At 42.9% G+C, this 23,759-nt stretch overlaps 1 protein-coding gene and 1 long non-coding RNA gene across 4 annotated transcripts in view; one reads left to right on the plus strand and one right to left on the minus strand.

Annotated features, from left to right (window-relative positions):
* Positions 1 to 23,759, minus strand: part of cacna1g (calcium channel, voltage-dependent, T type, alpha 1G subunit) — a 308,065-nt gene that overhangs the window by 85,797 nt on the left and 198,509 nt on the right. For all 3 annotated transcript variants that reach the window (XM_060844315.1, XM_060844314.1, XM_060844316.1), the window contains 5 exons: positions 22,506 to 22,690; positions 7,360 to 7,486; positions 6,893 to 7,018; positions 3,971 to 4,060; positions 94 to 286 (listed from right to left, as the gene is read on the minus strand). In XM_060844315.1, coding sequence (XP_060700298.1) covers positions 94 to 286; positions 3,971 to 4,060; positions 6,893 to 7,018; positions 7,360 to 7,486; positions 22,506 to 22,690 — 721 coding nt within the window. The remainder of the gene's footprint in view (positions 1 to 93; positions 287 to 3,970; positions 4,061 to 6,892; positions 7,019 to 7,359; positions 7,487 to 22,505; positions 22,691 to 23,759) is intronic.
* LOC132827675 (uncharacterized) overlaps positions 1 to 23,759 on the plus strand; it is a 197,622-nt gene that overhangs the window by 23,387 nt on the left and 150,476 nt on the right. The window lies entirely within an intron of this gene.

Here is a 23,759-nt window from a genome sequence, read left to right on the forward strand (position 1 = left end):
AATTGTCAGGCACTGAGGGAGTGGTGTCAAAGGTCAAGCACGACTCAGAAAGATACAGGAAGGACTACCGACCAGCCAGCTGTTTCTCCTTACTCCGTCTCTTTTTCTCCATCCGTCTGAGGCGCTTCTCCTCCCGCCGCTTGGCCTCCTCCACCTCCTGGTGTTTCCGGCACTTGTGGAAGTTCTCCACAACCACACCCACAAACATGTTGAGCACAAAGAAGGCGACGATCAGCAGGAAAGAGATGAAGTACAGCAACATCCAGGGGTTGTAATTCATTATTGGCTGGAAACATGAAGACAGTAACTTAATAAGACACTTAAAATCATGGATTCACATAGCACGGGAAGAGGATGTTTGGCCCATCGTGCTGGTATCACCTCTTTGAAGTATAATCCAATTAGTCCCACTCTTCTGTTCTTTTCTTTTCCCTTTCAACTATACATCCAGTTCCTTTTCTGAATCTTATTATTGAATCTGCTTCCATCACCCTTTCATGACCAGACCATGATGATCTGTTGTGTAGGAGAAGTAATCCCAGCAAGTCTTTTGTTCTTTTAGCTATCAGTTTAAACCTATCTCATCTGGCCATCGACAATCCAGAGTCAAAAAGTGTTGTGATGGAAAAGCATAAGATCAGGCAGCATTTGAGGACCAAGAGAGTTGATGTTTCAGGCATAAAGCCTTCACCAGGAACTCTCCTGCTCCTTGGATGCTGCCTGATCTTCTGTGCTTTTCCAGTGCCACACTTTTTGACTCTGACTATCCAGCATCTGCAGTCCTCACTTTCTCCTCACTGACAATCCAACCAGTGAAAACTACTTTGCCATCTTTACTCTTTCAAAGCTCCTCAAAACCTTGAACAAAGTTAAAAATCACACAACACCAGATTATAGTCCAACATGTTTATTTGGAATAATTATTTGGAATTATTTGTAATTTTAATCTGGTGTTGTGTGATTTGTAACTTTGTCCATCCCAGTCCAACACTGACACCTCCAAATCATAACCTTGAACAGTTCTGTTCAAAATTCCATTAAATATCTCTGCTCCAAAAGCAATATTAATTCCTATTGAATCATCTCCTCTAGCACTGATTCCTGTTCTGGTTCTTTAGCTATGATAAAGGAAGTTGTGACAGCACACTTGGAAGTGGGAAATCTGTGTATTGCATAGAATATTACTTTCAATCCTCTTTCTTGGGATATGGGCATCTGACAAATTCCTAACTGCCCCTTCACTGTCCAGACACAGTTAAGAGTCAGCCACATTGTTGTTGGTCTAAAGTCACATGTAGACCAGCAGATTCTTTCTCTAAAGGGTGTAAGTGAACTAAAGAGGTTTTTTTAACAGTCAGTTTTATGGTCATGATTTGGAGATGCCGGTGTTGGACTGGGGTGTACAAAGTTAAAAATCACACAACACCAGGTTATATTCCAACAGGTTTAATTGGAAGCACACTAGCTTTTGGAGCGTCGCTCCTTCATCAGGTGGTAGTGGAGGGCTCAATCCTAACACAGAATTTATAGCAAAAATATAGTGTGATGTAACTGAAATTATACATTGGAAAATTGATTGTCTGTTAAGCCTTTCATCTGTTAGAATATCATGGTAGTTACACTTCTTTCATGTGTAAATCACAAAACCTTTTTTTAAACAGTTGCATTCTCAGGTTAGGTGTTAACAATATGTTGAAGGTGAAAATGTGTTGCTGGAAAAGCGCAGCAGGTCAGGCAGCATCTCCGGAGCAGGAGAATCGACGTTTTGGGCATGAGCCCTTCAGGATTCCTGAAGAAGGGCTCATGCCCGAAATGTCGATTTGCCTGCTCCTTGGATGCTGCCTGACCTGCGCTTTTCCAGCAACATATTTTCAGCTCTGATCTCCAGCATCTGCAATCCTCACTTTCTCCTAGAATATGTTGAAGGTGTTGGCCCCCTGTGTTCTCAGTCTATGCCATGATGTTTAGATCGATTCTAATCTAAAAAGTGACATAACGGAGTTTTACATGAATTCATGCAGTTTTTGAGTAAAGTACAATGTAACCCTGCAAGTACAAATTCACCCCACAAAATATGTGTGCATATGGGTCTTTGTCTGTCTGTGTGTGTGTGTGTGTGTGTGTATGTATAGTGCAATGGTGGTCATCTGTGATGTGACATGAACCCAAGGTCCTGGTTGAGGCCCTCCCTATGGGTACTGAACTTCGCTATTGGCCACAACCCCCAACCCAGGCAGACAGACAGACACACACAAAGACCCACATGCACACATATATTTTGTGAGATGAATTTCTACTTGCAGGGTTACATTGTACTTTACTCAAAAACTGCATGTATTCATGTAGAACTCCATTATCTCACTTTTTAGATTAGAATCAATCTAAACATCAGGTCATAGACAGAGAACGCAGGGGGCTAACACCTTCAACATATTGTCTAGCTATCATCATTGTTAACAGCTAACCTGAGAATGCAACTTTTTAAAAAAGGTTTTGTGATTTACACATGAAAGAAGTGAAACTAACAGATGAAAGGCTTAACAGACAATCAATTTTTCAATGTATAATTTCAGTTACATCACACTATATTTTTCCCATAAATTCTGTGTGTTAGGATTGAGCCCTCCATTACCACCTGATGAAGGAGCGATGCTCCTAAAGCTAGTGTGCTTCCAATTAAATCTGAGAGTATAACCTGGTGTTGTGTGATTTTTAGTTTAATGGTCATTATTACTGAGTCTAGCTTTTAATACATGATTGTTTTCATTGAATTTTATTTACAATCCACTTGCTGCTGGGGTGAGATTTGAATCCGTAATCCCAGTAATATTCTGGGCCCCTGGAATTACTCAACCAATGATATTACCACTCCACCACCATCTCCACATTCTAACCTTGTAGTGATATTGTCAAGAATAGTGGGGACGTCCAAACATGAGGACAGAACAGAGAACATTATTGAGATAACAGTACAGGGGACCTAATGGTACAGGAACCATTAGGGTCAGCTCATGGCTATTTCCAATTGCTGTAGATAGCAGTTTGGATCTCTGGAGCCCTTATAAAGTCATACAGTACGGACACAGACCCTTCAGCCCAACTTATCCATGCCAACCAGGCATCCCAAACTGAATTGGTCTTATTTGCCTGCTTTTGGCCCATATCCCTGTAAATCTTTCCCTTATCCATGAACTTGTCTAAATGTCTTTTAAATGTTGTAACTGTACTCACCTCTATCACTTCCTCTGGTAGCTTGTTCCATATGCACACTAACCTCTGTGTGAGAAACTTGCCCCTCATGTCCCTTTTAAATCTTTCCCTCTCTCCTTAAATTTATGCCCTCTAATTTTAGACCCTCCTACCTTGAAAAAGGACCTTGGCTATTCACTTTATCTTTACCCTTCATGATTTTAAAAGTCTCTGTAAGGTCTTCTTTTCATTGGAAGATTTTAGCAGTATCTATTGAAGAGCCTGTCGCCCAGCTTTCAGCATTTGAGGCCTGATGTGAGGACACAACAATACTTTCATTTTGACTTTGTATCTTATCCAATGCACCATCAAATTGGAGTAGAACACCAACAGCATTTCCAAGTAGGAGATCAAAGCTGGCTTCACATTATTTCTGGAATCACTAACCACCAAAAAAGCATGGAGAAGGGACACATTTAAAATTTGCTATGGTTATGTGGACACAATTTCTTTTCCAATTGGAAGGTGGCTTTACCCTCCTTTAGGGCTGGATTGCATAACTCCTCTTACAAGTGTTGATGATTTGAGCATTATGAATGGGGATGCTAAACCATTGGAAAGATTCATTCCTGTTTATGGGGATACAGTATATCTTGATGCACTGTGAACAGCGATTCCTGGACTACTGGGAATAATGTTTCAAGGAGCAGCCAGAAAGAGAACAACTTTCTGAGATTGGGATTGAACCTTGAACAATCATGAGATTTGAATTCAATGTTACCTGTTGATCTATTCCCACTGCATCCAAACCATCATACATAATGTCGACCCAGCCATCCTTCGATGCAAGAACAAACAAGGACATCAGGGCCTGTTAGAAGAAAATAATAAACTTATGAGTTATGTCAACATGTTATTAATCACATGCTATGCAGGCATGATCACTGAAATGAGTACTGACAGCAAGATTAATCAGTTTTATTTGGAGAGAGATAAACATCAAGTTGTCTGACCCAGGACCGCACAGGTCAATGACACTGGCTTTCAGCAAACTTGATCTCTTACTGTCTAAATAAATGCCAAGCACAGTGAGATTTGCAATTCTTTCATTTCCAAAGCAGAGCGTACTAAATATAAGAACAAAATTAATGGACAAATGATGAATGGCTCAGAATTTAAACTTGTTCTACATCGTGTTTCACAATTTGGACAACAAATGTTTTAGGTTTGTTGACAACTGAGGAGAAATGGGCAACATAGGGGCTCAGTGGTTAGTACTGCTGCCTCACAGCGCTCGGGTCCCGTGTTCGATTCCTGCCTCGGGTGACTGTCTGTGTGGAGTTTTCACATTCTCCCTATGTTTGCGTAGGTTTCCTCCCACAGTCCAAAGATGTGCAGGCCAGGTGAATTGGCCATGCTAAATTGCCAATAGTGTTATGTGCATTAGTCAGGGGTAAATATACGGGACTGGATCTGGGTGGATTCCTCCTTGGAGGGTCGGTGTGGACTTGTTGGGCAGAATCGCCTGTTTCCATACTGTAGGGAATCTAATCTAAATACACGAATGATGTGAGGTTAGCAGCACAAGAATTCTGCTCCTGATTTTACTTGGATCATGCATCATTAGTATTGGAGAATCAGAAAACGACTGTTTATGTTTTGAATTTAAAGAAATGTCAGAAGCATGATGCAGACAATTGTTTACAAGCCTCCTAAATATTCGTAGTAGGAAAATAATTGGACTTTGTAAATATAGATAGTTCAGAATAAGCAATAAAAAGCTATAATTCCAACCCAAAGTCAGGTTGTGCTGAACAAATTTATTATATATCAGCTTAGCTTACTGGTAGAGAGCTTTCATTTCTGCATTAGCCCTCCATCAAGACTTGAGCACATAATCTCGACTTGGCATGGCATTACAATCATGAAGCATTGCAGCTTGCCAGGAAGACTTCCCTTTCATAAAAAGTCAAACTGAGGCCTGTTAAAACGAATGCTAAAACTGCTACAGCACTAATTAATATGAACGTTAGATTGGTTTCTTGGTCAATGTACCCTTTTCCCCAATAGGAATCATCTCACTGGGGGCCTGTCACATGCAGCTGATACAAAATGGTGGCTGGGGGTGCAAAATGTCTGCTCATATTACCTCAATCAATGCATTCTAAATTAGCTTGTGTTTTGAGGCTTTAAGATAAACCATGTGAATCACATGATGAACAGCCTTTGATGGTATAACATGAGGCATTGATGTTATAGATCTTAATTTCTTAAAAGCTGTCTGACAACATTCTTTGCTTAAATTGAAAGCACCTAAAATAAAGAATGCCATAACATATCGGTTACCAAATTGACTTAATAATAAGTAAAAAGGCACTGCTCCAACTTAGCAAGTCTAATTTGATATGAGTCATTAGTTGAGTCTCACGAGATCAGTTTTGGAATGTGCTGTTCGCTGTAACTATTAATGATCCAATGGCCATTAGATATAGAATGTCTAAACCTATAGTCAGAACCAAATTATTAAGAAAAGCAATGTTCAAAGTACAGGAAATTCATAAAATATGAGAAATAAACAAATAGCACTTAATATTCATAAGTGCTAAAAACAAAAATGTGACTAAAAACAATAACCAAGTAGCACAGTGCAATTAAATGATGAAAGTAATTTAAGTGCTATGTTGACCAAACTTTGAAGGAGTAAAAAGTGAGGACTGCAGATGCTGGAGATCAGAGCTGAAAATGTGTTGCTGGTTAAAGCACAGCAGGTCAGGCAGCATCCAAGGAACAGGAAATTCGACGTTTCGGGCCAGAGCCTGGGCTCTGGCCCGAAACGTCAAATTTCCTTTTCCTTGGATGCTGCCTGACCTGCTGTGCTTTAACCAGCAACACATTTTCAGCTCAAACTTTGAAGGAATCAGGTAAGGCAAATAAGACAATGGGATGTAACAGTAAATCTACAGAATTACACTGAGGAACTAATACTGCTCCTGTGAATTGTTTGCAACATTAAATATCCATTAGATTCATCTCTCAGTATGCTACAGGACCAGCAACACCACAACTGTCTTATAGTTGGGGCCTGGGTTTCTGGTCCCTGCTACTCAAATAATCACGCATTAGCCAGACAATCTAGTGTAGGCCTGGATCCTGAGCTCAGGACTCTGGAATAAGGTTTGAACCTACAATTGCCAGATCAAGAGGGGAGGGGGCTAGCTGCTGACCCATGTCTGACACCCATATATAAAATGTAATTTCACTTAACACTCACTCCTATACACTTAACATGCCCTGTGCAAATAGTGTGCAAAACACACTAAAGCCCTCTCAAGTATATCAATACACTGATTTGTCTTTAATATAGCTGATTACTGTCTCATGCACAGTGTGCACTACTTCAAGGACTGAACAGCAAGTCTTCCTTAAAGATTTGTTCTTTTCCATTTTTGGGGGGTGAGGACATCTCTGTGCACCAAAAGCCTGACTGAGTGTTCTCCCTCTCAAAAATGGTCAGAACTTTCCAGGTCCCAATGGGACCACAACTTTTCGTGCCACTTCTGGGGCATCACTGAGATCCCTACCGTCACTCAGCCTTCAGCTGAAGGTGTGCCCCCTGCCCAGTGAGGGCATTGTCAGCCCCAGAACCTCTCCGGCCAGTTTGGAGAATGAGCCTGTGGAACGTATCTTACACTTGCTGCCATACCTGCCCCAGGTTGTCGAAGTTGTACTTGTGACGGGTCCACTTATAGTTGGCTTGGAAGCAATCTGACTTGTTGGTGATGTTTCTTGTATCTTCTCCAAGACAGATGTAAAACTTGCCTTTGAAGAGCTGAAATAAAAATGGATGCATGTACTTTGATTGTGTTTCTATGTCAGGGTTGTTTCATTGGAGAAAACAACCTTCACCACTAGATAGAGCTAGGCTCTAACCTTTGGACAGGGAGAGACCTAAGTCAAGGACACACAGAGCCCACAACCCAGACAGAGTAGCCCATCCTAAGACAGTGAGAACCAACTCAAGAACGCAAAGAAAGCCCACAAAGAAGGAGCAGAGAGAGCCCCATTCTAGGCCGCACAGAAATCCTACCCTCAGATGCACACAACCCTTACCTTCAGATACACAAAGCTACCCCTCAGCAATCAGGCCTGTTATTGGTTGAAGATACAGACCTGTACTCCCAGGATGCCAAAGATGATGAAGAAGGCGCAGCAGATGACCACAATATTCCCAATGGGCTTCAGAGATGACATCAATGTTTCGACAACGAGTTTGAGGCCTGGTGCTCGGCTGATGACACTGATAGGAGCAGGAGAATTTCTATCAGTCTGGCTGAGCTGAATGACTTTTACACCAATATGACATTTACACTTTACACATTGGACACAGGAGGCAGAACTGTATCCAGTTCCCAAACATAGGTCTTGAGACAAAAATCTCCATGGGAACAAATTAAAAAGCACCCACATTGGCAAACACTATCGTTGTAAATGTGGCTACAGCAGACTGCTCACTAGATAAGCTGCTATAAAAGCAAAAATGGCAGCAAGATCATATTAAGGCTAACAAGGACAAGAACAGCAGGAGAATGTGAACCACTTCACCTCTTCTTCTCTTCCATGTTGCACATTATCCAGACTGAAAAATATATCACCACCTTTTACTCCTTGTTAGCTCAAACTGTAATTTCATACTCAAAGCACTGTGAGAGCACCCTGCAAGATCAAGAGGGCTCATCACCTTTTCAACTTGGATGAGCCACTGTAGTCAATGCAACTATAACACTACAGTGCTGAGTGGGGTTTAGAAAAGTTTAGATTGATAATAATTGAATATCAGCAAAATGGGTAGCACGTTGACTCAATGGTTTGCACGACTGCCTCACAGCACCAGGAACGCAGGTTTGATTCCAGCCTTGGGTTCACTGTAGGGGCTCTATGGTAAGTGTAATTTACACTGGATTCAAAATAACTGAATTTAGAAATTGATATTATTACAAATAGGTAATTGTTAATGCACTTTGGTAAGGTGTTTGTCCATTTCAAACAATAAGTTTTGAAATTGTAGGCACTGCAAACAGAGCAATAACACCACATTGCCAAGTGTAGCTCTCCCTTCCTCAATTTGATGGCATTCAATCTGGCTGCTACCTTAGATTAGAAGGGGAGCATCTCTTTATGAATCATGTTGAAGGATTGATGTGGAGTCTCCTCTGGCCTAGTGTAGTCCCTGGTTTACTAAACCAGGTCAATTGTGAATCATCTGCAGTTTTGTGGTTTTTCTATTGAGTCAGCCTGTGCTCTGGGTATGGCAGTAGAAGATTGCTGTCACCAATTTCAAAAATGCAGCTGCCTTCCCCAGACAATCCTTTCACTAGGACAATCTTGACTAAAGACTCATAAAGTATCCACTGAACAATTCAAGATTCATAGAATTATACAGAACCTATAGCACAGATATAGGCCACTTAACTGGTCAACATCATTGCTTATAAACTGTATGAATCTGTTACATCTCACTGTATGAGTATATCCATCTATTCCTGTCTTCCTTATATACTAGGAGAAAGTGAGGTCTGCAGATGCTGGAGATCAGAGCTGAAAATGTGTTGCTGGAAAAGTGCAGCAGGTCAGGCAGCATCCAAGGAGCAGGAGATTCGACGTTTTGGGCATAAGCCCTTCTCCTGAAGAAGGGCTTATGCCCGAAACGTCGAATCTCCTGTTCCTTGGATGCTGCCTGACCTGCTGCGCTTTTCCAGCAACACATTTTCAGCTTCCTTGTATACTATCTAGCTTCCCCTTCAAGACATCTAATACATCCTGCACTCGTTGTTACGTCACAGACAACTAATGAACTGTCCAGTGATCGAGAAAGCTAAAAGTCACACACGTTCATAAAATTAGCTTTAGCACAGTTAAATTGCCATTGTACCTTTGACTGAATTGCTAGTGGCTCCAATCCCAAAAAGACCCAGTAAGCTATGGGAATGCTTACTACTTAGATGAGAGGAGAGGCTAAAAGGATCAAGATGTTCAAAGGTCACTTGTTTTGGCAGAGAATGTGTTCTACACCTGATGACTCAGCTGAATAATGTTAATTATATAATTCTCTAAATCTGGAATAAATGTGTAATTAGAATGCATGGTGAAGACTAAGGAAGTTGCATTTCTGATGGAAAGTTTGGAAGTTGTGATGTTGTCTTGGAAAATTTAAACTGATTGATGTATATTTCTAGAGGTAAATGACTTTCTACACCCTCAGTATAGAATAAGTGGTTGGCGAATATTTGAAAGCATTGTTCATATGCTGACAATTACATTTAACAGAATAATGTGCCAGCTGTAGCTCAGTAGGTATCACTCTCACTGCTGAGTCAGAAGGGCATGTATTAAAGTTCCATTGGTAAACAACAATTAAGGCTGATACTCCAGTGTAAGAATGTTGCGCTGTTGGAGGTATGATCTGTTAATGAGATATTAATCAATGTCCCTACCTTTTAAAAGCCTTTCAATGCCTTATATTAGAGTCTTTACAGAAAATATAAAGAGCTGGGTTTGTGTGTGTGTGTGTACGTACACACATCTGTAAATGTTAGGGGCACAGTAGCCCTAGAGCTGCCTCCAACAAGCTCTGTCTTTACTCTGACCAAGCGTCCATTATATCATCATAGCAGGTAGCACTTTCTTCACTGAATAAAATATCAACCAGTTCAGATTAATTTATGACTGTCCACCCAAGTCTTTTTTTTCCTCATAGTACACTATAATTATGCATTTGTTTATATATTTCTATTTACCGCCATCCTATCTCCTCACAAGTTCTCTCTAAAGTATTAGTTAGTTAGTTAGTTTGGTAGAAGCCCCTGACTTGGACAGTACCCCTGATGGTCTAAAGTCTGTACTTCTCTAGGTTTTTAACATGTTGTATTTCTTTTGCAGTGTACTTCATTGGTGTACATCTATTCTTTGTAACTACAGAAACTACTATAGAAAGTGATTTTTAATTCCGGCAATATCATGGTAAAGACTTCCTATTTATCCATTCTTAGTGGTGTCTTCTACGGTGTTATTGGCACCACACCTAAATTTTTGGCAGTGGGATTAATTTCTCATTTTGCCTGCAGATCTGTGCTGAAATAGGCGATGTCAACTTTTTGAATGTTTTGGGTTTTCTCCTTCCTTCTCAGTAAATTCTTGGTGAAATCAATTTGTTTGTTCAATTGTGTCATCTGTAAGATTCATTATTGCTTGATGTGATACCCTTTACTTTTTGTGGGGATTCTTCCTTGGGAAGTAGGAGGTTGTACATTTTTCTTGAGCTTATGTCTTCCTCATCACCTTTGCCACTAATGGCAGACTTTGATTTGGAGTGGATGTTTATTACAATGTGTAGAAATTCCATTCACTTTAGTTGCAGATGCTTCCATTATCCAACTACCCCAAAATACCCTTTTGAATGGGGTGGAGGGTTCTGTTGCTGCCTCTTTGCTCGCACTTTGCCTCTAACTTTGTTTCTACTCGGACTCTAAAGTCTCTTCTGTTTTGGTGGAAAACGTTTCAGACAAACCATCTCATTTACAGAATGGAACAATATTTTTTGACCTGATGCAACTAACCTTCAAATATTCTGCTTTTTGTTGAGGTTTCATAAAGAACTAATGGAGTCCAGCAAAATGTTTGACCAGCTTTTCCCTGACATTTTGTTGTATCAACTCTTTCACCTTTTGAATGAAATTGAAATTGAAACTGATACAACTCTTCTACACAGGAGGACAAATACTTAGTTACAAAGTACATGGGATTTCTATTATTTGGTGTCCACTAAGTTGGAGAGTTGCTTTAATGTACGCTTAACATTAAATGCTATGCCCCTAGACCACATTGCTTAGAGCTGACAGAAGTTAAGCTGTGTATTGTTAAGCAAAGCTCATTCTCTGATAACACTATAACACTAGCTCTCATGTCTAACTTGTAATTTGTCAGTTGCCCATTGAAACATTTGCATGCCAAGAGTTTTGGTTTCAAACATTGCTTTTGTCTCAGAAAACCTTGGATTTATCTTCTACCGAAGACTATTCTACCCCGTTTATCTCTTAGTGCAGGTAGTTATTTGATGTTTTGCTTTTTTTGTACTGTATCCTGCTTTGTCACGTTTTCTGAAAGAAACCTACATGTTAACGATATGTGATTTCAATGAGGTATACTGTTTGCAGTTGTGATGTATCTTTGGCAAGAACTATGATGTCTCTCCTACCTGCTGCATTAACTTGTCTGGTGTGGCCTTTGTGGTTTTAGTTAAGAAATTAATAAATTTGATGATTTTCTCGGATCAAAGATTATAGACTCATACAGTTCAGCTCTTTGGCCCATAAAGTCTGTATCACCAAAGCTACACTAGCCCCAACTTTCAGCTAGGCCCATATCTTTGAATATAATGAGGTTGTGAGGTTACCCGCTTCAGTTAACCTTCGTGGCAGTGCATTCCAGTTCCCTCCACCTTCTGGGTGAAAACAATATTTCTCCAATTTTCTGTAAACCTCCTGCCTTTCACTATTAAATTGTGCCTCCTTGTTATTGACTCTCCAACAAACAGAGGAGAAAATGAGGTCTGCAGATGCTGGAGATCAGAGCTGAAAATGTGTTGCTGGAAAAACGCAGCAGGTCAGGTAGCCTCCAAGAAACAGGAGATTCGATGTTTCGGGCATAAGCCCTTCTTCAGGAATGAGGAAAGTGTGTCCAGCAGGCTAAGATAAAAGGTAGGGAGGAGGGACTTGGGGGAGCGGTGATGGAGATGTGATAGGTGGAAGAAGGTCAAGGTGAGGGTGATAGGCCGGAGTGGGGTGGGGGCGGAGAGGTCAGGAAAAAGATTGCAGGTTAGGAAGGCAGTGCTGAGTTTGAGGGATTTGACTGACAAGATGGGGGAGGGGACATGAGGAAACTGGAGAAATCTGAGTTCATCCCTTGTGGTTGGAGGGTTCCTAGGCGGAAGATGAGGCGCTCCTCTTCCAACCGTCATGTTGTTATGGTCTGGCGATGGAGGAGTCCAAGGACCTGCATGTCCTTGGTGGAGTGGGAGGGGGAGTTAAAAGTGTTGAGCCACGGGATGGTTGGGTTGGTTGGTCCGGGTGTCCCAGAGGTGTTCTCTGAAACGTTCCGCAAGTAGACGGCCTGTCTTCCCAATATAGAGGAGGCCACATCGGGTGCAGCGGATGCAATAGATGATGTGTGTGGAGGTGCAGGTGAATTTGTGGCAGATATGGAAGGATCCCTTGAGGCCTTGGAGGGAAGTGAGGGAGGAGGTGTGGGCGCAAGTTTTGCATTTGTTGCGGTTGCAGGGGAAGGTACCGGCAGTGGAGGTTGGGTTGGTGGGGGGTGTGGACCTGACGAGGGAGTCACGGAGGGAGTGGTCCTTTCGGAATGCTGATAGGGGAGAGGAGGGAAATATATCGCTGGTGGTGGGGTCCGTTTGGAGGTGGCGGAAATGACGGCGGATGATACGCTGTATATGGAGGTTGGTGCAGTGGTAGGTGAGAACCAGTGGGGTCGGTTGGAGGGGCAGGGCTCAAGGGCGGAGGAGCGGGAAGTGGAGGAGATGCGGTGGAGGGCATCGTCGATCACGTCTGGGGGGAGTCTGCGGTCCTTGAGGAAGGAGGCCATCTGGGCTGTACGGTATTGGAACTGGTCCTCCTGGGGAGCAGATGCGGCGGAGACGAAGGGATTGGGAATATGGGATGGCGTTTTTACCGGGGGCAGGGTGGGAGGAGGTGTAGTCTAGGTAGCTGTGGGAGTCAGTCGGTTTATACTAGAAATCCATGTTGATTTGGTTGCCCGAGATAGAAATGGAAAGGTCTAGGAAGGGGAGGGAGGAGTTTGAGACAGTCCAGGTGAACTTGAGGTCGGGGTGGAAGGTGTTGGTAAAGTGGATGAACTGTTCAAACTCCTCGTGGGAGCACGAGGCAGCGCCGATACAGTCATCGATGTAGCGGAGGAAAAGGTGGGGGGTGGTGCCAGTGTAGTTGCAGAAGATTGACTGTTCCACATATCCTACGAAGAGGCAGGCATAGCTGGGGCCCGTGCGGGTGCCGATGGCAACTCCTTTGGTTTGGAGGAAGTGGGAGGATTGGAAAGAGAAGTTGTTCAGGGTGAGGACCAGTTCAGTCAGTGGAAGGGTACTGGTTGGTACGGCAGGAAAGGAAAAAGCGGAGGGCTTTGAGCCCTTCGTGATGGGGGATGGAGGTGTACAGGACTGGATGTCCATGGTGAAGATAAGGCGTTGGGGACTGGGGAAGCGACTGACTGACTGACTGAACTGGTCCTCACCCTGAACAACTTCTCTTTCCAATCCTCCCACTTACTCCAAACCAAAGGTGTTGCCATGGGCCCCAGCTATGCCTGCCTCTTCGTAGGATATGTGGAACAGTCAATCTTCTGCAACTACACTGGCACCACCCCCTACCTTTTCCTCCGCTACATGGATGACTTTATCAGCGCTGCCTCGTGCTCCCACGAGGAGGTTGAACAGTTCATCCACTTTACCAACACCTTCCATCCCGACCTCAAGTTCACCTGGACCGTCTCAGACTCCTCCCTCCCCTTCCTAGACCTTTCCATTTCTATCTCGGACGACCGAATCAACACGGGCATCTACTATAAACTGACTCCCACAACTACCTAGACTACACCTCCTCCCACCCTGCCCCCTGTAAAAACGCCATCCCATATTCCCAATTCCATCGTCTCCGCCGCATCTGCTCCCAGGAGGACCAGTTCCAATACCGTACAGCCCAGATGGCCGCCTCCTTCAAGGACCGCAGATTCCCCCCAGATGTGATCGACGATGCCCTCCACCGCATCTCCTCCACTTCCCGCTCCTCCGCCCTTGAGCTCCGCCCCTCCAACCAACACCAGGACAGAACCCCACTGGTTCTCACCTACCACCCCACCAACCTCCGTATACAGCGTATCATCCGCCGTCATTTCCGCCACCTCCAAACGGACCCCACCAGCAGGGATATATTTCCCTCCCCTCCCCTATCAGCATTCCGAAAGGACCACTCCCTTCGTGACTCCCTTGTCAGGTCCACACCCCCCACCAACCCAACCTCCACTCCCGGCACCTTCCCCTGCAACCACAAGAAATGCAAAACTTGTGCCCACACCTCCTCCCTTGCTTCTCTCCTAGGCCCCAAGGGATCCTTCCATATCCGCCACAAATTCACCTGCACCTCCACACACATCATTTACTGCATCCGCTGCACCCAATGTGGCCTCCTCTATATTGGGGAGACAGGCCGTCTACTTGCGGAACGTTTCAGAGAACACCTCTGGGACACCCGGACCAACCAACCCAACCATCCCGTGGCTCAACACTTTTAACTCCCCCTCCCACTCCACCAAGGACATGCAGATCCTTGGACTCCTCCATCACCAGACCGTAACAACACGACGGTTGGAGGAAGAGTGCCTCATCTTCCGCCTAGGAACCCTCCAACCACAAGGGATGAACTCAGATTTCTCCAGTTTCCTCATGTCCCCTCCCCCCACCTTGTCTCAGTCAAATCCCTCGAACTCAGCACCGCCTTCCTAACCCGCAATCTTCTTCCTGACCTCTCCGCCCCCACCCCACTCCGGCCTATCACCCTCACCTAGACCTCCTTCCACCTATCACATCTCCATCGTCCCTCCCCCGAGTCCCTCCTCCCTACCTTTTATCTTAGCCTGCTGGACACACTTTCCTCATTCCTGAAGAAGGGCTTATGCCCGAAATGTCGAATCTCCTATTCCTTGGATGCTGCCTCTCCAACAAACAGAAACAAGCTTTTAATTCACCCTCTCTGTGTCCGCCATAGCCTCACACACCTCTATCAGGTTTCCCTTCAACCTTCTCTGTTCCAAAGAAAATAAAAGTTTGTGAGCAAACTGTTGGGAATTATGGGAAATTGTGAGACTCCGTTATTAATTAGTTAACAACAGGGGATTTGCAAAGTAAAACCTGAATACATCAGAATCAGCATGATTTTTTAAAAGAAAAATGTGGGCGGCATGGTGGCACAGTGGTTAGCACTGATGCCTCACAGTGCCAGAGACCCGGGTTCAATTCCCTCCTCAGGCGACTGTGTGGAGTTTGCACATTCTCCCCGTGTCTGCGTGGGTTTCCTCCGGGTGCTCCGGTTTCCTCCCACAGTCAGAAAGATGTGCAGGTTAGGTGAATTGGCCATGCTAAATTGCTCGTAGTGTTAGGTGAAGGGGTGAGTGTAGGGGTATGGGTGGGTTGCGCTTTGGCAGGTCGGTGTGGACTTGTTGGGCCGAAGGGCCTGTTTCCACACTGTAGGTAATCCAATCTAATCTGAGCTTATCTAGCCTCTCTACCTCGCTGAAATGCTCCATCAGACAATATTGTGGTGAATCTCCTCTGCACCCTCTCAAGTGCATTCACATCCTTTCTGTAGTGTGGTGACATGAACTGCACCCTAAACCAAAGTCCTGTACAGATCAACATAATCTCCCTATTCTTATAAACTGTGCCTTAACTGAGAAAAGCAAGTACCCTTCTTGCTTAGCCCTTCTTAATCACCGTTTAAACTGTCTGCCACCTTCGGGGATCTGTGGACAAACACCTGAAGAAACTCTGTTCCTTTTGCGCTTCCTAGTCTCTTGCTGGTAAGGTCCTGGGGAGTGTCGTGAACAGAAAGACCTCAGAGTGCAGGTTCATAGTTCCTTGAAAGTAGAGTGGTAGTTGGATGAGATAGCGTTTGCTATGCTTTCCTTTATTGGTCATTGCACTGAATACAGGAGTTGGGAGGTCATGTTACAGCTGTTCAATTTGTTAGGTCACTTTTGGAATATTATGTGCAATTCTGGTCTCCCTGCTATAGGAAGGATGTTGTAAAACTTGAAAGGGTTCAGAAAAGATTTATAAGGATGTTGCCAGGGTTGGAGGATTTGAGCTATAGGGAGAGGCTCAATAGGCTAGGGAGTGTTGAAGGCTGAGGGGCGACTTTACAGAGATTTTAAAAATCTTGAGGGCAAAGGATAGGATACATAGACAAGGTCTTTTCCCTGGAGTGTGGGAGTCCAGAAGTAAAGGGCATAGGTTTAAGGTGAGAGAGGAAAGATATAAAAGAGACCTAAGGGGCAACTTTTTTACACAGAGGGTGGTGCGTGTATAGAATGAGTTGCTAGAGGAAGTGGTGGAGGCTGGTACAATTACAACATTTATGAAAACATCTGGATTAGTATATGAATAGGAAGGGTTTGATGGGATTTGGGCCAATTGGCAAATTGGACTAGATTAATTTAGGATATCTGGTGGGTATGGACAAGTTGGACCGAAGGGTCTGTTTCCATGTTATATATCTCTTTAATTCTATGAATATCAGGATTAGATTCCACCTGCCCATCTGACCAATCCATTTATATCCTCCTGTAATCTATGACCCGCTTCCTCGTCAATCACCTGACCAATCTTTGTGTCATCTTTGCTTACAATGTCCCCTGCACTTTCATCTACATTGTTTAGATATATCACAAACAAACAACAAACCAATTCCTGTGGTCCACCACTGGACACCAGTCTTCAATCTCACAGACAACCTTCTACCACCCACCCTTTGTCTCCCTGCCACAAAGCCAACTTCTTTATGCAACTTGTCAAGTTACTTTGGATCCCTTTGTGCTTTTAACTTCTTTATCAATTTCCCATGTGTGCTTTGCTGAAATACATAAAAGCTACAAAATCTACACCACCCTGATCCATTGGTCACCTGTTTTAAAAAAAAATTAAGCGGATTTATTAAGCATGACCTCTGTCTGACAAAAGTATTCTGACTATTTCTGACCGAACCTTGCTTCTCTATATGGAGATTAATTTTCTCATTCAGAAATTTCTTCCGTAGTTTCCCTGCCACTGATGTTTGTCTCACTGGCCTGTAATTCCCTAGTTTATCTTTATCACTCTCCTTAAAATATGGAATCACATTAGCTGTCCTGTGCCAAGTTTTATCTTATCGTCTTAGGATTAATCTATTTCACTTCTAGACCACTGCTTCATTCACCACACGGATAGCTTTGTCTAGAGTTAGGTCTTCTTTGGAATACACTAAATCTGATAAAGACTCCTCTGTAATGCATATAAAGGTTTCCTGTGAGTTCTGATTTTAAGCCATCACTAAGTCACATCTCTTTGTTAATCTGTACATATCATTAATGAAATCATCTCTGGGTTCATGTGGCTGCTGCATTCTTCAGTTAAATCTTGCTCTTTAAAGGATTTCATTCATTCTGAGGCTGAAGCAATTGTCAGACCCAATACCTCTTCAAATTTGTCTGATATTTCATTTACATCTCAGCTTGCAATAACATTATTTGCTATCATTCAAATTGTGTTCAGGAATGTATTTACTTGTTTAGCTTCTGATTTATTATCAAGTTTACATGCTATTGTATATGTCAAAACTTATTTTCTTCAGGATGTCAAAATTGATGTTCTGTTTGGCCCATCTCTGAAATTAAATCTCCCTGGCAATACCATTTTTGATGCCTATACTTCCTAATGTGATTTAGAAGTTTATCTTTTTGAAGGGATTTTTTATTCTGCAGTATTGGAAGTTCACCCTTACTTTGCTGCTGTAATGTAGGTTTTCCTGTGCTTTATAGGCTCAATAAACTCCTCCTGCATTTGCCTTGCCTTACAAACATATTTCTGTGTTCAACCACATTTGAGTATTTTAAATTGCCCATGACTTATCTGCTTTACTCAGCCAATGATTTCCCAGCTCTCCATTCCTGGAATATTTGCAGACTCTTTTGGTTTCAATCTTTCAGCCTTATCTTGTCGTACCTGTGTATTTGATCAGAGCCGCAACTTATTTTTCCTAATTACTATTACTTCAGCCTGAATTAATGCATTGTTTAAGGTTTCTTGTTTTGTACAAGGGATTCTCTAGAGTTAACACACACATACAAAACCCCAAATGTCTGGACTGAACCTGGGCTTGAGCCTACTTCCACAGATTATTGCCTCATAGTGTAGTTTGTATCTCTGCATTAGAGCTGCAAATTTCATCCGAACATTTCTGTCAGCTCTGAAATGCTTCCTGTGTTACTCTCTGGGTATTTTTCTATGTTGAGTGTTGCTATGGGGCATTGCTATTAGCTGTAATCTGTTAGTCTTGCAGTATTTTAGGTGACCAGTATGTTTTAGTTTCCGTTTAATTTCAGTTTCTTGAAGGCCTTTAGTCTAAATTCTCTCTGTTGGCACCATTTAGAAATAATACTGGTAACCACTGCTCACTGTGTTATAGCAAGGACCTGCCACTGGCCCCACACTGCTGCTCACCATGTTATATCTGTGGGCTGTTTCAAACCCAATGTGGTCTTGAATAGATGAGAATAGCAGAAATGTTTTAAAGATATTCGCAACCCTCATCAACCGTGGAACAACCAATAGGCTGACTCATGACACATTGCATTAAAGAATACTCCCTACCTCCCTTTTGGACTTTTAACATCTTATCTTAACTCTGTGATTGTTGCTTTCTGACTCTCTTGCCATTGCAAACAAGATCGATTTACTTGATCAAAATCCTTCAGCATTTTGATATGTTTCTATTCACCCTTCTTCAGGGATATCTTTGGTGCCATGAGTGGAGTCCCTGTTTCTGAGCTGGAAGGTTTCCAGGTTTGAGCCCCACTCCAGAGTTTGATGGGCACAGAAGGTACCTTCATAATGTCGCCAAACAGGCAGAGTAAAGAATTTGTAAATCATTCCACTACATCTGCGGCAGGCAGTGAGAGTGAGAATGTACCTGATTAGCAATGCTTGATGTCCAGAAGCAGATATCAGCATACCCCTCATCATAAAGAGAAATCATAAATCAAAAATCAAAAAGCCATGCAGCCCAACGAGTCCACACATATCCTCTGAAGAGCATCCCACCCAGACCTATCCCCATAATCCCTTATTTCCCATGGCTAACCCACATAACCTGCACATCCCTGGACACTTTGGGACAATTTAGCATGGTCAACCCACCTAACCTGCACATTCCTGGACACTATGGGGCAATTTACCATGATCAGTCCACCTAACCTGCACATCTTTGAAGTGTCTTACTTATGGATATTAGATGTGGGAAGCTCTTAAAAGCATCTCTTCCAAGGGGAGCAATCTCTGTCTCTCTATGTAAGTGAAGATTCCCCAATCCTGTTAAGAAAAATAGGCAATTTTATTTTTCAACTTTGTAGAACCCTTCTCTGTTTTAAAATTTTTCTGAGCAATTGCAAACTACAATCATATGCAGCCTTTATAGGGAAGATGCTGTCAGGGTAAAGCCAAGAACACATCAGGGTTTCCTTGGCGATGATGGCTAACACATTGCTTTAAACTAGATGATGAGATGTGATTGCAATTGATTTCTGAAACTGACAATGTGAATGCTTCAGTTTCCCAACATTCCAGATGGTTTATTTTATTTTTGAAAAAAACCTTGACGTTCTTACCTAGAAATCTGCTCTGAGCTATTTGCCCTTTGTTTTATGCAGAGTTTGCATGTGTCGAGGGACACAGAGAAAGTGCAACCCTCCTAGATTGGTCTTACATGGTGCAGGTGGTAGAATCATAGATGCTGGTGATCTACTTCACATTAAAAATGGGTAAATTGCTCTACTAAATTGCACCCATAGCAACCAACTCATCAGTTAATGACATCACCATGGTTTCCAATGAAAATCCACAGCAAGCTACTAACTGGAGCCCCTAAAATGATGCTTTTCAAACAACTACTCAGCAACTCAAACTGAATGATCAGAATCTTCAATAACAGCAAAAAGACTTGTTTGTCCTCTAACTAAGTCATAGGGATGTACAGGACAAAACAGATTTTTTGGTCCAATTTGTCCATACCCACCAGATATCGTAAATTAATACCTAGTCCCATTTGCCAGCACTTGGCCCATATCCCTCTAAACCCTTCCTATTCATATACCAATCCAGCTGCCTTTTAAATGTAGTAATTGTGCCAGCCTTCACCGCTTTCTTTGGCAGCTCATTCCATACACGCGCCACCCTTTGCGTGAAAAAGTTGCCCCTTACGTCCCTTTTAAATCTTTCCCCTCTAACCCTAAACTTATGCTCCTAGTTCTGGACTCCCCCACTCCAGGGAAAGAACCTTGTTTATTTACCCTATCCATGCTCCTCATGATTTCATATAAGGCAACCCATCATCCTCCGAAGCTCCAGGGAAAATAACCCCAGCCGATTCAGTCTCTCCCTATAGCACAAACTCTTCAATCCTGGCAACATCCTTGTAAATCATTTCTGAACCCATTCAAGTTACACAACATCTTTCCTGTAGGAGGGAGACCAGAATTGCACACAACATTCCAAAAGTGGCCTAACCAATGTCCTGTAAAGCTGCAACATAACCTCCCAATTCAATGCTCTAACCAATAAAAGAAAGCATACCAAACACCTTCTTCAATACACTATCTACCTGTCACTCCACTTTCATGGAACTATGAACCTGCATTCCAAGATCTCTTTGTTCAGCAAAACTCCCCAGAACCTTACTGTTCAGTGTATAAATCTTGCCCTGATTTGCCTTTCCAAAATGCAGCACCTCATATTTATCTAAATTTAACTCTATATGCCACTCCTTCGCTCATTGGCCCATCTAATAAAGATCCTGTTCTACTCTGAGGTAACCTTCTTTACTGTCCACTGCACCTCCAATTTTGGTGTCTATCAAAGAAACATAGAATTTAGAAGTAAGAGTAGGCCATTCTGCCCTTCGAGCCTGTTCTGCCATTCAATATTATCATCCAACTCAGTACCCTGTTCCTGCTTTCTCCCCATACTCTTTGATCCCTTTAGCCTTAAGAACTATATCTAATAAAACATTCAATGTTTTGCCCTTAGCCACTTTCTTTGGCTTCACAGGCTCACTACTCTCTGGGTGAAAAATTTTCTTCTCGTGACGTCAAACGTATTTTCATTAAGCTCCTCCCAATCCCTTTACTCTCTTGTGATCCACTGGGGTGTCTCCAGATACATTAATACCACAGAAATGAAGATTATTCCCAAACAGGAGCTGTTAATTTTCAGTCGACCATTAGACTTTTCAAATTTCTTTTGTCACTCGATTCGACCATGGTTGATATATATATCTTAACTCCACTAATTCGACTTGTTTCTGTAATACCTTTGTCCAAAAAAAATTATCAATTTCAGTGTATATGATTGACACAGCCTTAACCACCTTCTGGAGGAGATAGTTCCAGACTTTACTCCATGTATATGAAAACATGCTTCTAGAATCAACCCTGAATAACCTGAGGAGAAAGTGAGGACTGCAGATGCTGGAGATCAGAGCTAAAAATGTGTTGCTTCCCCTTGGATGCTGCTTGAATAACCTAACTCTGATTTGATGGTTATACCTCGCCTTTGTTCTGATTAGAGAAAATTATTTATTTCCATCTACTAAACCTTTAGTTTGTTAAAACAGCTTAATTAGATCATCCAATAATCGTCAACACTCAGGGTTGTTTGACCTTGTTCAATGTCATCATTTTGCTGTCCAATAAAAACATGTGTATAAATAAATCCTGTTACCCAAAACTAATTAAATAAACCACGGGTGTACATTTCCATTCATGGATTCTCGCCTGCTGACCTTCATATGAACTAACTCCTTCCCAGTTAGATTAGCTCTCTGTTCTTTTTCAAGAGATTATCATGGGATCCTTTACATTGACCCAAGAGGGGCAAACATCGCCAATTCATCTGAAAGACAATAGCTCTGAGTGTCGCACTCCTGCATTATTGCTCTTCTGACAATATGGCTCTCCCTCAGTACAGTGTTCTCTATAAATTATAAAGCAGTTATGATCATCTATTGCTCAGACCCAGCACAATTTGCCGTGTGTGTTACTGCCCGTGCAAGAGCTACTCAATTCATCTTAAAGGGCCCCCATACTTAAATGATCAGGCCACATAGAAAAGCATTAGAAGGAATATTGCTTGACATTGTTCTGAAGCTTCAACCTAGATTTTATGCTCAAAATCTCTGAAGTGGGGCTTCAATCCACAACCTCTAAGCAGAAACATGCAAATTACCCCTGGGCTGATGCAAACACATAAAGGTACAGGAAACCTAAGCACATTCCTCACTGATGCTGTTGATCAGTGCATCATTCTTCCTGGCAGCTATGTGTTGCGATATAACCCTTCATCCCATTGAGGTTTCTACAAGGCCAGCTCTGCTTTTCATCAGGTCGCATTCAGCTGGGTCCCTGGGGTCAGAAGTGGTGGGTTTGATTACCGGAGTGGCCGAAGGGTGCGCAGGAGACGGAGGACTCGTAGCATTCCGAGGATCTTTGTCCCGCTGTCGGAAACCAAGGACACCAGAATATCAATGACAGAAATCATCACCAGCAGCCCATCCAGGATATTCCAGGAGCTCTTCAGATAGGTCCGCTGACCGAAGCAAAGGCCCATAGCCACCAACTGTAAAGGAGAGCAGGAAAGAGGTCACTACTGCCAAGGCATTACTGCAGTGGTCCATACTTTATTTGACAATCAATCCGAGGGCATGGGGGCCACACTGGATTTAATAGCAGGGTCACATCTGAGGAATTCCAGGCAGCCTGTCCATAGGCTTATTACAAGACAGAAGTAGTAAGTAATGTTGGGGAACAGTGAGATAATCCAGAAATGGTCAGTGAGGGTTTTGATGAAATGGCAGAGGGGGACAGGTCTGGCCAACGGTCAGGAATGGGGAGAGGTCAGTGCAGTGATGGCAGTGATTTGATAGTTACAAAAATCCATCAGTTCATGGAAATCTGCTGTAAGCCAAGTCTGTTGTCCAGATTAACTCATAACTAGCTGGGTGACTATTCAAAAGCCTAGCAAGTTACTTCAAAGGGAATTGGTTGGGTGTGTGGGGTTGGTGTAACAAGTGCTGGGAATGCCCACAATCCATGAAAGAATAAATAAAAAGTACAAAGTCCCATTAATGCTGTATCATAGTAACCAGGAATGAGAGATGAATGCAGCCTTGACAGTGATCCACACAACAGTTATATCGCCAGCTGATAGCTCCATTTTTGATGGTCTGCATATCAGCATCTTTTCTCTAAGGAGATCAGAGAGGATGTGTTTCAGAGAAGGGAGTGTGGAGAGAGATTCAATTGGTACCTCACCCATGCTGTAATGGGTCACAGGGTGGGGGGGGGTGTGGGGGGAAGCACGGGAGGGTGGGTATGGGGTGCTGAATGCCTGATGGTCATGCCATGTGTTGGATAGTTTTGCATTCCTAATACAATGTGATCTTGATCAGTCTTGCCGGTGGATGAAGGAATGGCAGATGGAGTTTCATTTAGTTAAATGTGAGGTGTTGTATTTTGGTAAGACAAGCCAGGGCATGACTTGCACAGTCAATGTAGGGCCTTAAGGAGTATTGTCGAACAGAAAGACCTAAAATAGACAAGCAGGAGGCTGTAAGAACATAGCAAACAGGCAGCATCAGGAAGTAGAAAAGTCAATGTTTCGGGTGTAACCCTTCTTCGCTCTTAAA

Source organism: Hemiscyllium ocellatum, chromosome 25, assembly GCF_020745735.1.
Source record: "Hemiscyllium ocellatum isolate sHemOce1 chromosome 25, sHemOce1.pat.X.cur, whole genome shotgun sequence".
Lineage (NCBI taxonomy): Eukaryota > Metazoa > Chordata > Chondrichthyes > Orectolobiformes > Hemiscylliidae > Hemiscyllium > Hemiscyllium ocellatum.